Source organism: Schistocerca nitens, chromosome 8 (assembly GCF_023898315.1).
Source record: "Schistocerca nitens isolate TAMUIC-IGC-003100 chromosome 8, iqSchNite1.1, whole genome shotgun sequence".
NCBI classification, from domain to species: Eukaryota; Metazoa; Arthropoda; class Insecta; order Orthoptera; family Acrididae; genus Schistocerca; species Schistocerca nitens.
The window spans coordinates 244,534,674-244,552,971 of NC_064621.1; the positions used below are offsets into that span (position 1 = coordinate 244,534,674).

The following is an 18,298-nucleotide window of genomic DNA, read 5'->3' on the forward strand; positions in this document are numbered from 1 at the left end:
TTGTTTTTCTGACATGCTCTGCGTTCTGGAGTATCTTCTCACTTTGGAACATCTGCAACGAACAATACGTATAATCTAATATGAGGGGTGTTCAATAAACAGTGCAACACATTTTTTTCTCGGCCATTGTCTGTTGAAAAATATGGAATTTGCTGTGGTGCATTGCGGAGTATTCCAGCTTTATGAAGTTCTAATATGTGGGTCGTTATACGTAGCCTTTAAAATGGTGTCCATAATGGAGGTACGTTAAAAGCAGAATGCTGTCACTGAGTTTGTTTTGGCGGAAAACCAGAGCATCGCAGATATTCGAAGGCGCTTGCAAAGTGTCTACCGAGACCTGGCAGTGAACAAGAGCTTGGTGAGTCCTTGAGAGCGGTGTCTGTCATCGCAGTAACATCGGATAAACCTGCCTGATCTCACGTCTGCCGGCCGGCCGCACACAGCTGTGACTCCTGCAGTGTTGGAACGTGCGGACACTCTCATTTGTGGTGCTCGACAAATCACAATCAAACACCTCGCCGTACATCTCTGTTGATTGTGGTGACATACTCGCCCGCCAGCTGCCCGCCAAATTCCTTGCCACATAGCAAAAGGCGATAAATAACAGCTAAGGACCATCTGTGTAGAATTGCTAGCGCATTATGAGGATGATCATGAGGTTTTTGTCTAACATCGTCACAACCCATGGAACATGACTTCATTACTTCGCACCAGAAACAAAACGGCAATCCATGGAGTGGCACCACACCCTCAGCTGGTAACGTCATGGCGACGGCCTTCTGAGACTCTGAAGAGGTTATTTTCTTTTAATTCCTCCTTCATGGTGCAACGATCAACTCCGAAGTGTATTGTGCTACATCATGAAATTGGAGAAACGACTTCAGTGTGTTCGTCGCCACAGAAATGCAAACGAATTTCTTCTTCTGCATTATAGCACTAGGCCTCACACAAGTCTGCGCACCTGAGAGGAGCTCACTAAATTTCACTGGACGGTTCTTCCTCGTCCAACCTACAGCCTGGATTTCGAACCTTTCGACTTCCATCTGTTTGCCCCATTGAAGAATCCACGCCACTGGAAGCAGTACGTGGTTGATGGGGAGGTTATCGATGCAGCAAGGCGTTGGCTCTGACACCGCCCAGAAGGTGGTACCAAGCGGGTTTACAGGTCCTTCCAGACGAAAGGACTTTTTATTGAACGGAGATTACGTTGAAAAATATGGATTTGTAGCCAAGGAAGTGGGGAATAATAAGATGTATTGGAATCCCGAATATAACCAACCTGGTTTCAGAAAGAAATGAGTTGCTTTAGTTATTGTACCACTCTCATAAGTAGTTGAACGATGGTTCAGTGAGTGGTGCAGTTTAAATGCGTCTCTGGGACAGTGGTAACTGCCAGTGTTTTCCTCCTGATTACAGAGTGACCTGGTTCCTAATAGAAATACGCAATAGATCCCTGTCTTTGCAATAAAAGAAAGGTGTCACGAATGTTTTGGTTTCATTTGTCCGTGCGTAGTGACCCGAAATGCCCTCAGGGAAAATAAGCAGATGAGATGGTTCAAATGGCTCTAATCACTATGACTTACCATCTGAGGTCATCAGTCCCCTAGACTTAGAACTACTTAAACCTAACCAACCTATGGACATAGCACACATCCCTGCCCGAGGCAGGATTCGAAACTCCGACCGTAGCAGCAGCACGGTTCCGAACTGAAGAGCCTAGAACCGCTCGGCCACAGCTGCCGGCAAGCAGAAGAGAAATGTAGACACCTCATGATACTGTTACGGCATTGGGTCGAGAGAGCCACGACTGTCGCATAAGTTGGCCGCTAGTTACGACATTCCGTACCACGTACTGTAGTACTGCTACCTCAGCGTCCTACACTTTGCAAACTGCCATACAATTGGCCAAGTTGGTGTAACGCCCGGAGCAGCTTTTTTTATGCTCCACTCTTTGTCACTACAACGTCCGCCGGAGTAGCGTATCTGGGCTTTCAGCCCAGCGGAAGATCACTTTCACAAGGGACTCGCCTCTCATCAGCCCGTGTTAGAGCTGTCCCTATTTGATTTTGTATTTATAACCCTGTATTCACCTGGCCAAAAGTCTTGTTCCTCCTGCCACCGAACTTCACTAATTCCCACTATATCTAACTTTAACCTATCCATTTCCCTTTTTAAATTTTCTAGCCTACCTGCCCGATTTTGGGATCTGACATTCCACGCTCCGATCCGTAGAACGCCAGTTTTCTTTCTCCTGATAACGACGTCCTCCTGAGTAGTCCCCGCCCGGAGATCAGAATGGGGGACTATTTTACCTCATGAATATTTTACCCAAGAGGCCGCCATCATCATTTAACCATACAGTAAAGCTGCATGCCCCCGGGAAAAATTACGGCTGTAGCTTCCCTTTGCTTTCAGCCGTTTGCAGTACCAGCACAGCAAAGCCGTTTTGGTTAGCGTTACAGGGCCAGATCAGCTGAAAAGGTTACTGCCCCTCTTCAGGAACCACACGTTTGTCTGGCCTCTCAACAGATACACCTCCGTTGTGGTTGAACCTACGGTACGGCCATCTGTATCGCTGAGGCACGCATGCGTCCCCACCAACGGCAAGGTTCAAAATGGTTCAAATGGCTCTGAGCACTATGCGATTTAACTTCTGAGGTCATCAGTCGCCTAGAACTTACAACTAATTGAACCTAACTAACCTAAGGACATCACACACATCCATTCCCGAGGTACGATTCGAACCTGCGACTGTAGCGGTCGCTCGGTTCCAGACTGTAGCGCCTAGAACCGCACGGCCACTCCAACCGGCAACGACAAGGTCCATGGTTCACGGTGGGTTGGGTGGGGGCGTGGGGGGAGGGGTGGAGAGGATTATTTCACTACGAAGTCCGATATCCAAATGTGAATAAAACTGGCGCACATGTAATAATAAATATTCACGAGGTTGCAAATTAGAAACTGCGAGCCTGTTACCCCTGTAGCAGAGTATGAGTCTACATATCTTCATATTCGAATAATTTGTTTATTGACCTAACTCTGCTTCTCAGTCAGAGAGGGAGAGCTATAACGCCTTCTTTTAGTCAAGTTCTCATAAATTTCTTTTATTCGTAATAAAATGGTACTTCGTCTTTTTTCCATTTCTACTGATAGGGTAACGTATCCGCTTGGCGTTTTTGTTGTCTCTATTAAACAATTTCTGTTTTTTAATTTTCTTTTAATGTGTATCATTAAGTTACATAACTTTTAGAATTACACATTTTACACACTGTTATGAGCAAAATATCTTGCGACTAAACTTAATCTCGTAGAGTACAGGTTCTGATGCCCTGTTCAGCAAGTGTGTTCTGTTCTTAGTTTGGCTACACTTCGGCTAGTAATGCAGTGTGGCGAGTCACAGGAGGGATACAGGTGACGCGTGTCTTTTCGCAGCCCACCGTCATCTTCATGCCACCGAACCAGTGGGTATCGCTGGCTCGCCATTCTCCAGAGGGCCGACTGCGCTCGGCGATGCAGCACGTGCGTGTGAGCGTGACAGGAGGCGCCGCTCTGAACGCGGAGACGCAGGCGTGGGTGGAGGCGCGCACGGGCCGCCCGATGACGCAGTGGTACGGCCAGACGGAGGCCTTCCCGCTGTGCAACGTGCTCCTCAGAGCCCACGCGCCGCCACCTGGCTCCGTGGGTCGAATCAATGCCGGGCTGCAAGCCAAGGTACAGCGCTCAGTCGCCACCGTTCTCAGGACGTCGCTTAACATTACTTACACCCAGACCTCCAGATGTCAGACGTCAGATCGTTACCAAACGTTATAGATCGAGACATTAGCGAACAAAACTCCGATGTAGTTTGTGCAATGTGCTGTCGTCCAGGATAATGTGCGTAAAAGGTAAGTTAATAGGTAACAAGTGATCTGCAGAGTACAGAAGAAGCATAACTGTGAACGTCTGTCGTGGAGAGCTCCCGTATGGTTCCCGGACCGTAGCTCAGCGTGTTCGGTCAGGGGGATGGCTGCATATAAACGGAATTATGTATTCAACTATGAACTTGAAGGGATGTGACGTGACGACCGTCCAGACCAAATGACGAGAACAATGACCAACAAAATGGAGAAACAAAATGGGGAAGCTGGTAGAGCATTAGTTTGTCGTACCAAGGGTTTGGGTTCGAGCCCTAGTCTTGCCAGATTTTATATTGTAATACATGTGAAACTGTCGCATGGGAAAACATGTTCCCGATATGTAAAAGGACTGTTTGGAGTTCATACGATGTTCTATTGGTAGTCCGCATTCGCCTCGTTTATTTGGAAGTAGCAAACGTATAGAGTACTATCCAACCACGATATTACCACGCTTGGCCTCCGTTGGCCGTGATCGGAAACACGTGATGATATTACAGTAAGCAGCTACAGTGGTGACTAAGAAATACGCAACGCGTAGTGAATGATTTCAAAATGGTTCAAATGGCTCTGAGCACTATGGGACTTAACATCTGAGGTCATCAGTCCCCTAGACTTAAAACTGCTTAAACCTAACCAACCTAAGGACATCACACACATCCACGCCCGAGGCAGGATTCGAAACTGCGACCGTAGCAGCAGCACGGTTCCAGACTGAAGCACCTAGAACCGCTCGGCCACAATAGTCTGCGTGAATGATTTCAGGGCGGTTGTGCATATACTATCAAGTGTTACAGCGATAAAAATTCACGGTAAGCCAATTAAAGAGCCCTCATTACCGGGTGCAGTAGTATCGTAATCGTGTGACTAGCATAGAGTAAATATCTCTGGAGTGAGCATTCACATGCGCAGAGCAGATTTTGTGTTGTCAACATACATTGCCGGCCTAGTCGCGTGATCTCGAGACGTCGTGTGTTTGTCCGTATAGCGTCCTGTACATTTAGAATGTCACTACATCCCCAGTATAGACGGATTCTTTTCGAACGTGGCGTGGATTATTTATATATGTTGCGCAGACATTTTAACAGTATCCATTTGATACCGGGAATAAACCAGCTACGTATCTTTTAAGGGCAAGTGATATTACATCCTGCTTCTTGCGACGGGTGTCACAGTTCAGATGCACTCGATTTTTGGTAGTTTTCGGGATGATACGGCACTTTATTACAGAGCCTGACGTACATTTTTGCAATGATAGTCTTGCAAAACGACTTGACATTACACTAGTACTTTTGCAAGTGTCCCAAAAACACCGAATTTGCCACACATTAGCGATTATATCCCTGCTACTCCGTCCTTTCTTTCTCGTTATTGCGACCTAAAGCACAATTTTTCTTACTGATGACACTTAAAAGTATTTATTTAACGCATTTTACGTACTTGATCCCAGTTTGTTAAATAAATAGTAGACTGCGTGATCTACATACACAATCGACAAGTCACTGATAAATGCATGGAGGATAGTATTTGCTGAAACAACTAACCATTCTCTTTCCTGTTCCACTAGCAAATTTACGAGAGGAAGCGATTGTTTGTAAGGTTTTGTACGAGCCGTAATATCTATTATATAGGCATAAAATCGTAGGAAAATAGGTCTACAGAATCAAACCTTAATTATAACGCGTCTCGAAATTTTTAAACATATACAGTGTCTCTTAATAATACGATAACTATAATTAGAGCTACATGGTATGTACCAATGAAAAGTTACTATCCCTCCTTTCACATATTTTTCTTTGCATCCGAAGCAAAAACAGTAATTCACCATCGCTATTACACTATCAACAAACGGTGAAACACAACAAAAACTCTTGATATTATAAACTTCAAACGCTGCAGAAAGCACACACGCACAGCGAAGTCCCGAAAACACGTGACAATCCTGGTTTAATGTTGACAACACGCGCACAACGCAATGCTCACTTCAGAGATATTTACTCTATGGTGACTATCGCCGAATAACATATTCGTAGTTTCACAGAATAAATACAAAGATCCGGAACAGAAGAATGAGGAAACAACTGCACAACGCTTGCGGAAGTGTTAATAGCAATAATAATAACAATAATGCTGCTAAGAATAATAAAGCAAGCGTATATCATTTAATAAAATCAAGTCTCCGGTCCGTATTGTATACCAATTAGATCCCTTTCAGAGTGTGCTGGTAAAGTAGCTACATACATAGCAATTATTTACAACCACTCGCTCGTCGAAAGATCCGTACCTAAAAACTGGAAAATTGCACAGGTCACATCAATACTCAAGAAAGGACATGGCAGTAATCCGCTGTATTATAGACCCACATCATTAACGCCTATTTCCAGTAGGATTTTGAAACATATATTCTGTACGAACATTATGAATAAAAAAAACTATTTATTGACAAATAGTCAGCATGGGTCCAGAAAGTATCGTTCTTGTGAAACACAACTAGCTCTTTACTCATGTCGTAATGCTATCGACAGAGGATCTCAATTCCACATTTCTAGAGCCCCAGAAGGCTTTTTGGCACCGTTCCTCATAAGCGACTTCTCATCAGAATGCGTGCTTACAGAGTATCGTCTAATTTGTGCGACTAGATTCGTGTTTTCTTCTCAGGAAGGTCATAATTCGATGTAACTGACGACGGAAAGTCATCGAATCAAACAAAATTGTTGTCTGGGGCTCCCCAAGAAAATTTTATGGGTCATGTGCTGTCCCTAATCTATAATAAAAATTTGGGAGACAATCTGAGCAGCCCTCATCAGATGATCAGAACCAATTTCAAAATGATTTAGACAAGATATCTGTATGGTGAGAAAAGTTGCAATTAACTCTAAACAACAGAAAGTGTTAAGTTATCCACATGAGTGTTCAAAGGAATCCGCTAAATTTCGGTTACACAAAACTGAAGACCACGAATTCAACAAAATACTTAGGGATTACAATTACGAATAACTTACATTGGAACTATCATATAGATAATCTAACCAAAGTCTGTGACTTATTGCGAGAACAGTTAGAAGATGGAACAGGTCTGCAAAAGACTCTACCCACACTACGTTTGCCGTCCTCTTCTGGATTATTGCTGCACAGTGTAGGATTCGCACCAGATATGTTTGACGACGGACATCGGAAAAATTCAAAGAGGGCCCGCTCGTTTCGTATTATAGCGAAATAGGGAAGAAAGTGTCACTGTTATAATACGCGAGTCATTGAAGCAAAGGCGTTTTTCGTTGCTGCAGGATCTGTCTGCGAAATTTCAATCAACAACTTTCTCCTCCGAATGCGTAAATATTTTGTTGGCGCCCACGTAAATAGGGAGTAATGATCATTTTAAGAAGAGAAATCAGAGCTCGTTCGGAAAGATTAAAGTGTTCGTTTCTCCCACGTGCTCTTCGAGAGAGGAACGGTAGAGAAATATTTCGAAGGTGGTTCGATGAACTCTCTGCCAGTCATTTAACTGTGAATTGAAGAGTTGTCATCTGATGTAGATGTAGGTACAGTATCTAAAATATTATGTTCGCTATCACAAAGAAGTTATAACAAAAACAACTTTAGTGGCTACATTTCAGTTACTTAACTTGCTGACTGTCGAAGAAGGGTTGAGGTGCGTAAGCTTTGATCCAGTTCCCCCACTAAAAATATCACCTGTTGTCCGACAATTTGCGACATGGTCATCTCAAAATAACGTAGTCGAAATACACAAAACACTTTTAAGATCACTTTATTGCGTCGCAACACAGATAAAACTGGTTATGGGCTTTAGCTTTACTTATAATGACAATGTCTCTGATATAGTTAGTAAGTCGAAATATGACCGTTTTCGTATTAACATTTCATACAATATACATCGATAACAATACTGTAATTATTTCTGTTACATTACAGTATAACTTTCGACACAGACATGAGCCCTATGTCTTTACATTGCGCTGTACCGTTATTACAATTATTCTTGTGTATTAAGTTTACAAAGGATGGCATCAGCCTGTGTTTACATTAGGTTTGACATATTTTTGGTTTGTGACACAATCTTTTTATAACGTGACCAGAAGTGAATACTACTGGTTGAATTTCATCGTAAGTCAACTAGTTTGCATAGATATAGTAATCTAGCAAAGTACAGTCTAAACTTCTCCACATATATAACTTCGCGTAGACATCGCGTGATAGTATCGCAATCACCAATACGTATGGAATGAGACACTGTATTTTATACTGTTCTGGTCTTATACACACAACGCGCATAAGAAAAAGAAGTTAATATGCTAAATTCGTACTCACAGATCAGAAACTGTGTTATATTTAGTAACTGGAGAAATTGTTCATGTTGTTTTCAGTTAAGCTGTTCGATTCAAATTCGATATTTTCAGGAATATTAACTGTCTTTTTTTCTTTGTGGCCGGAGCTGAAGTACGTTCTGTGTACAAAAGATATACCTGGTCAGCTGTGTCAATGCAGAATAGATATGCCGAGATAATGCCCAGCTGTATATTACTAATAATTTCACATATTCTGAAAACTGAGAATGTAGGCGTACCCACTATTAAAAAGTAAAAATGAAAAGCAATTATCGGGCTTTAGGTTGTTTCGAACACATCACAAAGCATGGTTTTCTCGAAGGTGCTAAGTTTCCGCCTTCCTCCGACCAGTGAATCGGTACATTCAACCATTTTTGAGAGTCTTCCAGTTTATGCAGTAATGTATTGCGCTGAAGGTACCCATTTTTCATTTAGGCAGAGAATTGTTAGTGCGTATAAAAGCGATGAGTGTCAAAGTAAACAAATGAAATAAGAGATTGCTGTGTTTCACGAAAGATATCATTCTTTACATACAGGATGGTTCACAAATTATTGAGGATTTTCAATGGCGCGCCGGCCGAAGTGGCCGTGCGGTTAAAGGCGCTGCAGTCTGGAACCGCAAGACCGCTACGGTCGCAGGTTCGAATCCTGCCTCGGGCATGGATGTTTGTGATGTCCTTAGGTTAGTTAGGTTTAACTAGTTCTAAGTTCTAGGGGACTAATGACCTCGGCAGTTGAGTCCCATAGTGCTCAGAGCCATTTGAACCATTTAAATAGCGCGCGCCAAAAGCAAAATACAGCGACGGTGGCACCTTAATAAGTTTCATCCCACATACAGGTCAGTAATCATGTATTGGTCGAAGCACAATCGTGCCATCGCGGTGGAGTACTGTTTTCACTATGGCGAATCTACCACGCACGTGCAACATGCCTTTCGTAAGCATTTCAAGATTCAGCAGCGACGTCCAATTCCTGCTCGTGGAACAATATTGAACTGCGTAAGAAACTTCCGTGCGAACACCAGTGCATCGAATCGAATGTCAACCGGCCCAAGGAAAACGGTTAGAACTCCCGAGATCACGCTTCGCTCGCCTTATGTAACCGTGCTGGACTTTACTTGCGGTGTTGTTTGAAGGCAAGAGTGTGCCCTGACCAGCCGAGAAACTTGCAACAGTTAACAAATCGAATTGACGATGAAATTTCCAGAATTCCTCCAGCAGTTACGAAATATGTATTCAAAAACTGGATGAAAAACCTCGAGTATTGTGTAGCCGCGAATGGTCGTCATTTGTCCGATACAGTACTTCATAAGTAAACCTTAATAAATGTTGCATCATCATCATCATCACCATCATCATTTAAGACTGATTATGCCTTTCAGCGTTCAGTCTGGAGCATCGCCCCCTTATAAAATTCCTCCATGATCCCCTATTCAGTGCTAACATTGGTGCCTATTCTGATGTTAAACCTGTTACTTCAAAATCATTCTTAACCGAATCCAGGTACCTTCTCCATGGTCTGCCCCGACTCCTACCCTCTACTGCTGAACCCATGAGTCTCTTGGGTAACCTTGCTTCTCCCATGCGTGTAACATGACCCCACCATCTAAGCCTGTTCGCCCTGACTGCTACATCTATAGAGTTCATTCCCAGTTTTTCCTTGATTTCCTCATTGTGGACACCCTCCTGCCATTGTTCCCATCTACTAGTACCTGCAATCATCCTAGCTACTTTCATATCCGTAACCTCAACCTTGTTGATAAGGTAACCTGAATCCACCCAGCTTCCGCTCCCATACAACAAAGTTGGTCGAAAGATTGAACGGTGCACAGATAACTTAGTCTTGGTACTGACTTCCTTCTTGCAGAAGAGAGTAGATCGTAGCTGAGGGCTAACTGCATTAGCTTCGCTACACCTCGCTTCCAGTTCTTTCACTATGTTGCCATCCTGTGAGAATATGCATCCTAAGTACTTGAAACCGTCCACCTGTTCTAACTTTGTTCCTCCTATTTGGCACTCAATCCGTTTATATTTCTTTCCCACTGACATTACTTTCGTTTTGGAGGTGCTAATATTCATACCATAGTCCTTACATTTCTGATCTAGCTCTGAAATATTACTTTGCAAACTTTCAATCGAATCTGCCATCACAACTAAGTCATCCGCATATGCAAGACTGCTTATTTTGTGTTCACATATCTTAATCTCACCCAGCCAGTCTATTGTTTTCAACATATGACCCATAAATAATATGAACAACAGTGGAGACAGGTTGCAGCCTTGTCTTACCCCTGAATCTACTCTGAACCATGAACTCAATTTACCGTCAACTCTACCTGCTGCCTGACTATCCATGTAAAGACCTTTAATTGCTTGCAAAAGTTTGCCTCCTATTCCATAATCTCGTAGAACAGACAATAACTTCCTCCTAGGAACCCGGTCATATGCCTTTTCTAGATCTATAAAGCATAGATACAATTCCCTGTTCCACTCATAACACTTCTCCATTATTTGCCGCAAGCTAAAGATCTGGTCCTGACAACCTCTAAGAGGCCTAAACCGACACTGATTTTCATCCAATTGGTCCTCAACTAATACTCGCACTTTCCTTTCAACAATACCTGAGAAGATTTTACCCACAACGCTGATTAAAGAGATACCTCTGTAGTTGTTACAATCTTTTCTGTTTCCATGTTTAAAGATTGGTGTGATTACTGCTTTTGTCCAGTCTGATGGAACCTGTCCTGACTCCCAGGCCATTTCAGTTATCCTGTGTAGCCATTTAAGACCTGACATTCCACTGTATTTGATGAGTTCCGACTTTATTTCATCCACCCCAGCTGCTTTATTGCACTGCAATCTATTGACCATTTTCTCCACTTCCTCAAATGTGATCTTATTTCCATCATCATTCCTATCCCATTCTACCTCGAAATCTGAAACATTACTGATCGTATTTTCACCTACATTGAGCAGCTCTTCAAAATATTCCCGCCATCTGCCCAAGGCATCCACAGGATTCACCAGCAGTTTTCCTGACCTGTCCAAAATACTTGTCATTTCCTTCTTACCTCCCTTTCGAAGACTGCTAATTACACTCCAGAATGGTTTTCCAGCAGCTTGACCCATAGTCTCCAACCTGTTTCCAAAGTCTTCCCAAAATTTCTTCTTGGATGCTGCAATAAATGTTGCACCTTGTAGAAAATGTTCAACATTGTTTCTCGATTAGTTTGTGTTTTATTCAATGTGAAATCGTCAAAATATTGCGAAGCACCCTATACGTTCTGGATTCAGTGTACGGGGTTAGTTGACAACGTAGACGCTGTGTCCGTAAAATTTGTGACTGATCTGTCTGCAGGTACTGGACTTGCAGACCGCAAAGTGTCTCGGTCCAGGGGTGGACGGTGAGCTGTGCTTCAAAGGGCTGGCCGTAATACCGGAGTTTGTGGACAAGGAGGGCTGGATCCACACTGGAGACGTGGGCCACTACGACGCTGATGACAACTTCTATGTCGTCGACAGAGTAAAGGAACTCGTCAAATACCGCGGTGTCCATGTGAGTTTTAGGAGTTACGTCAGTATTCTTGGAAATAAAATTATTTCCTATTCTCTTTTATGTACATTAAATTTAGTTATAATGAGATTAAAAGGCTGTAGAGACCGACGTCACTTATTCTGATTTTTAAGCACAACAATCTTTACCAAGGTGACCCGCTTTGGAAAGATCTTTAATGCGGTGTATCAGTGAAACTACCTCTTTTCCAAATAAAGATATATAAATACAAAAACCACCAAATATGGCATGTCGGTTTCGCAAACAATGCAATCATCATGGTGGTTGCTCAATTTCCTTGTGTTAGCCAATCACATTACAGGGCATATGATCTTGTCAGCCACTCACAGTACAGGACATGTATCTGAGATTGTGTTTAGGAGGGAAGTAATAGCACAGCTTCAGTTGCTACAAGTGAAAAACAAAATTTTTGGTAAACCCAAGCAGCCGCCAGATTAATTTCAGTGTCTGCGAAGCTAACATCCCAGATTTACTGGTACTTATATTTATGTTGCGTCTTACGGAAACATGAAGTGCCACTGATACACTGTCCTAAAGATCTCTCCAATTTAGTACGTTTGTTCTACTAAAGCTATGAGAAATACGATGCCTTTATAGTGTAAGGTTACTATCTTGTGTTATTGCTGTACCTTTCTTCTGTCTTACAGTTAATAAAAATGTCTTCCCACTGCTAATCTTTCCTTAAGTATAAAACTGAATTAGAAAAGTAAGTAGTATGGGAAGGTACTATCTGTCCCACTTTTTGGTGTTACACATGTGGGTTGCCTACATGTTGATGCAAACCGATGACATCAGAATACAAGATGTTGCAATCCGAGAATTCGGTGACGAAAAACTAAAACATCGAAGATGGCGGTGACAGAAATTAAAAAATTCAAAATGTTGGAAACAGCCCAGCTGTGCTAGCAGAAAATTAGAAAAATCCAAGATAGCGGAACTAGTCGGTTACGCTTTGCAAGATCTTTGAAATCACCCCAAGATGATGGAACTAGCCCAACTGTACCTTGAAACACCCTTGTCACAAGCCAAGGTGGTAGATGTAGTCAAGTTTTGCTTTGTAGACTCTCTGAGATTGCAAGACAGCACAATTAGACCACTTGATCTAGCAATCATTAAAATGAGACAACCAATCGGCATGTAGCCCCAGAGCTGATACACACATACACACACACACACACACACACTCTCTCTCTCTCTCTCTCTCTCTCTCTCTCTCTCTCTCTCTCTCTCTCACACACACACACACACACACACACAGATTGATTGATAAATGATTGTCTACCGAAGCGTTGGATTGGTCGTCAAGGAGCTGGCTCCACGGTCACCGGATTTGACACCCTCTGACTCCTTCGTTTGGGTTTTCATTAAAGACAACGTTTATGTACCACCACTCCCACAGAACCTGAAAGTTGAGGAACCAGATCCGTACTGCCATAACATCAGTGACGAAGGACATGCTTGCCCTAGTACGGGAGAAATGTGAGTATCGATGTAATATTGTTCGTGCCGCTGATGGAGAACACATTGAACATCTGTAACCTGAACTTGAGAGGTTCGTAAATAAGTGTGTAAAGTTTCATATTCGTATGTGTTAACGTTTAATAAATATAAGTATTCGAAATACGTATATCCTTTTTGAAACACCCTGTATTTTTCCTAGGGCCAATATAGAAAACCACAGTGCGGAAGAGGAAGGTCTGTTTCCGTGTGATGATGATAATGTGATTTGGGTACACGATGCTACAGCCAAAGTTCTATAAGAGGCAGTCTACTAAAACTTCAGCTACAATTAAAATGTAAAAAATACCCCCTCCCCAAGTACATAAAGATGCACGAAAATCATTCATTCTGTCAATTCTAAAATTTACAATAAAAATAAAAAAAACATTGGAAGAATGAAGCTACAATAATATAGCATACTGAGTCTGGCTGATCATGGGTATAAAAACGATGAGCTAGCTGCTCCACAGCACACTAAAATCTCCAGCCTACGAGCTTACTCTGGAAGCCAGACAATATTCAAAATTTTAAAAGCTTGAGCACCCTCCTCTCCTCATCAGGTAAAATAGAGAGCAGATCTCCATCTAAATTTGTTTCTGTCCTCTCTTCACACTATAAAATGAGCTCAGTTAAAATACGTTGTATACAATTTTAAACATGGCTGTGAAACAGCAATCATACAAGAATATGATAAGCATAAAACAGCTAATTTCAATAAATCTGGTTGCAACCGGTTGGCTGTTTTATACTAATCATATAAGTTGTATAGTAACTTCTGCACCACAAGTCTGGGGGAAGGGAAGAGGGAGTGGTGTCTTCTTGTTGCTGGAGTATGAAGCCATGTGTTACTGGACTGTACCCTATTCCGAGGTGGGAGTCAGGTTTACTTCATCACATCGGAGTGACCTGTATGAGTTGTGCCACAGACGGATAGTTGGCCCCACTGACTGTAGTTTGTTGTCCCTCAGTGTTAGCTACTGCTACTCCTACAGTTGCATGGCTCTTTGACTCAACATCGAAATGGCAGCATGCAGAGCAACGGAACATTATGTGAAGTCATGTTCCCTGCATCCCCATGAACCGAAGCTTCTGCTGAGGTGAGATGGCTTGCGCGCCTCACCGACAAAGGTAGCTGTACATAGCTCCAACCACAGCGCAGGTGTATCTGTGGAGACGCCAGACAAATGGGTGGTTCCTAAAGAGGGATGTAGTATGATCAAATAAAAGAAATTATTCACATAGTTAAGCGAGATGAAAACTTAATTGTGGTAGAGGATGGAAATACGATAACAGGAACAGCAAGAGAAAGAAAAAATGGACCCAGAGAAAGGAATGAAATAGGAAGCCTCCTAGTAGAGTTTTGCACAGAGCATAATTTAATCATCGCCAATACTTGATTTAAGAATCATTAATGACGAATTGATCCATGGAAGACACCTGAAGATGACTATATAATTATAAGACATTTTTCTAATCGGCTGCATAACTTATTCAGGAGCAGATGTGCTGACCACAATTTATTGGTTATGGACCATATATGAAAACTGAAGGATTTGCAAAAAGGAAGGAAATTAAGGTCGGGAGCTGAATGCACTGAAAGAACCAGAGATTTTGAGGTTTTCAAGGAGAGCACTGGGCGACGATTGACTGAAACAGATGAATCGAATAGGCTAGAAGCCTCCTAGTGATTACACTTTCACGCAATTTGGGTGAATAGATCCTGAGAAATCAGTACCCAGGACAACCACCTCTGGCCGCAAAAATGGCCTTGATACGCCTGGGCATTGAGTCAAACAGAGCTTGGATGGCGTGTACAGATACAGCTGCTCATGCACCTTCAACACGATACCACAGTTCATCAGGAGTAGTGACGCGTATTGTGACGAAGCAGTAGCTTGGCCACCATTGACCAGACGTTTTCAATTAGTGAAAGATCTGGAGAATGTGCTGGCCAGGGCAGCAGTCGAACATTTTCTGTGTCCAGAAAGACCCGTAAAGGACCCGCAGCAAGAGGTCGTGCATTATCCTGCTGAAATGTAGGGTTTCGCAGGGACCGAATGAAGGGTAGAGCCACGGGTCGTAACACATATGAAATGTAACGTCCACTGTTCAAAGCGCCGTCAATGCGAACAAGAGATGACCGAGACGTGTAACCAGTGGCACCCCATACCATCACGCCAGGTGATACGCCAGTATGGCGATGGCGAATACACGCTTCCAATGTGCGTCCACCGCGATGTCGCCAAACACGGATGAGACCATCATGATGCTGTAAACAGAACCTGGATTCATCCGAAAAAATGTCGTTTTGCCATTCGTGCATCCAGGTTCGTCGTTGAGTACACCATCGCAGGCGCTCCTGTCTGTGATGCAGCGTCGAGGGTAACCGCAAAAAAAAAAAAAAAAAAAAAAAAAAAAAAAAAAAAAAAAAGTTCAAATGGTTCTGAGCACTATGGGACTCAACTGCTGAGGTCATAAGTCCCCTAGAACTTAGAACTACTTAAACCTAACTAACCTAAAGACAACACAAAGATCCATGCCCGAGGCAGGATTCGAACCTGCGACCGTAGCGGTCGCGCGGTTCCAGACTGTAGCGCCAGAACCGTTCGGCCACCAGCGGCCGGCGGGTAACCGCAACCATGGTCTCCGAGCTGATAGTCCATGCTGCTGCACACGTCGTAGAACTGTTCGTGCAGATGGTTGTTGTCTTGCAAACGTCCCCATCTGTTGCCTCAGGGATCGAGTCGTAGCTGCACGATCCATAACAGCCATGCGGATAAGATGCCTGTCATCTCGACGGCTAGTGATACGAGGCCGTTGGGATCCAGCACGGCGTTCCGTATTACCCTCCTGAAGCCACCGATTCCATATTCTGCTAGCAGTCATTGGATCTCGACCAACGCGAGCAGCAATGTCGCGATACGATAAACCGCAATCGCGATAGGCTACAACCCGACCTTTATCAAAGTCGGAAACGTGATGGTACACATTTCTCCTCCTTACACGAGGCATCACAACAACGTTTCACTAGGCAACGCCGGTCAACAGCTGTTTGTATATGAGAAATCGGTTCGTAACTTTCCTCATGTCAGCACGTTGTAGGTGTCGCCACCGGCGTTAACCTTGTGTGAATTATATGAAAAGCTCATCATTTGAATATCACAGCATCTTCCTCCTGTCGGTTAAATTTTATTAAACATTTTCAGTATGCAAATATGGTTCTAACATAAACAAACAGTATTAAATAAAAAAACAGTAAATACAGCAAAATAAAAGCCAAACAATCTCTCAGAGTTACAGATGATACGCAAACTGTGATGCACTACGTTTTACACAAATATTATTAAATATGTATACAATAGTGTGCTGAAAAGTAATCCCTCCGATTTTTTTATGTGAAAACTCAAAGCTTTCCATATAAAACAAAACGTTATTAACATTTAACATCTTTATTCTTCATGTTTACATATTTATTTCTTAACATTGTCACCTTGGCGACGAACACACAGTAGAATGTTTGACTTCGTTGATGGAGCCACGACCTCAACTCTGTTTGCACCGTTTTATCCTTATCAATGTGAAGCGCTCGAAGGTGTTCTTTAAGGCAGGTATTACACTATCAAATTTTCTTTGAGAAAGTTTTTTGCCAAATAAAATCCGATAGTGTGATGAGGATCTTTGTCAAAGTTAGGACTTGGTCAAATCTTCTTTGATAAAATTTAGCGCATCGACTTAGATTTGATCAAATAAAGCGTTCGTCTTCTGTTCACTGCATGGAGAAACGTAACCGCTTGGAGCGCTAGCATCGCTGCAGCTGTTTGGCATGTTTATCAACATGGTTTCGAAATTTACGTGGTTCGTCGCATCCACAACGAAAGTGATAGAAAATTCGAGACAGTTAAAACACTGTATAACTTGCGGCATTCCGAATACAAAAATAGAGTAAGGAGAAAGAGCTACGAAAATATTACAGAGCCCACTAGTCGTGAAGATGTAATCTTAAGGATATAAAGGAGAAAACATACAACTTTTGTTGAAATAAGAATACGTTAAAGTATGTACTAAACAGTTATTCGCTTTAAGATGTTCCTCCTTCAGTGCTTTATAAATAGCTTTGCCCCGTTTCCGGTGTTACAAGTATTTTTGTCAATATGCACTGCGCTCTTCGAATACTTTCTGTTATGGTTTATGGTAGGTCTATAAAAGACAAGAAATGATGTATTTATAAGTTTAATGAAACTCAAAACATTGTAAATGTGAAAAACATCACAGATGATAATAGTTTTTAAGTAATAAGAATGTAAACAAAGTTCTATAATTTGTAGATATTATTATCACTCGAGTCCGCCAAACTGTAAACTAGAGTAGCTTTCTCCTGTTGCAAGAAATCGAAGTATTACAGTTGTCTATCTTTTGCGGATATGGCATTTCTGAGGTGTATCCTGCTTCTATTAATATGAGGAGCCACCTTCTGGGCACATATCGAAATGTACTCTCGTCCACTCGCACGTAATTTTGATACGACTTTACGTCCTCGTCTTGCAGCTCCCGTTACAGATTTTGTTGTACGCCTTTCTAGTCTCGCTGTGAAACCAACGGCTTCACCCAAGTGCGTTTCCTTTTCCTTGTCTCTTGTTCCTCTTCAAAATATGACAATGGAACTGCTGTACACGAAGCTGCAGAGCAAGTAATAAGTTTTCGTCGGCCATTCTAAAGGAACTTCGACGAAATATTTGATGACACTCTAATAGTTCCTTTGGTGCCACGTCAGAGATCTTAGTCAGAGAAAATTTGATCACATTTCTTTGTGAAAGAAAATTTGATAGTGCAGTACAAACCTAAGTTTTAGATACATATTAAAATTGGGTGGGGCCAAGTCAGGACTGTATGGAGAATGATCGATTACAGTGAATCCAAGGCTTCGGATTGTCGTAGATATCGCTGCGCTCGTGTGTGGTCTGACATTGTGATGTTGAAGGAGAGGGTGCG

General features: G+C 42.5%; 1 protein-coding gene across 1 annotated transcript in view; it reads left to right on the forward strand.

The window, feature by feature from the left end:
• Nucleotides 1–18,298, forward strand: part of LOC126199502 (uncharacterized) — an 87,025-nt gene that overhangs the window by 56,613 nt on the left and 12,114 nt on the right. The window contains exons 5-6 of the mRNA XM_049936425.1: nt 3,433–3,711; nt 11,594–11,791. Of these exons, the coding sequence (XP_049792382.1) occupies nt 3,433–3,711; nt 11,594–11,791 (477 nt within the window). The remainder of the gene's footprint in view (nt 1–3,432; nt 3,712–11,593; nt 11,792–18,298) is intronic.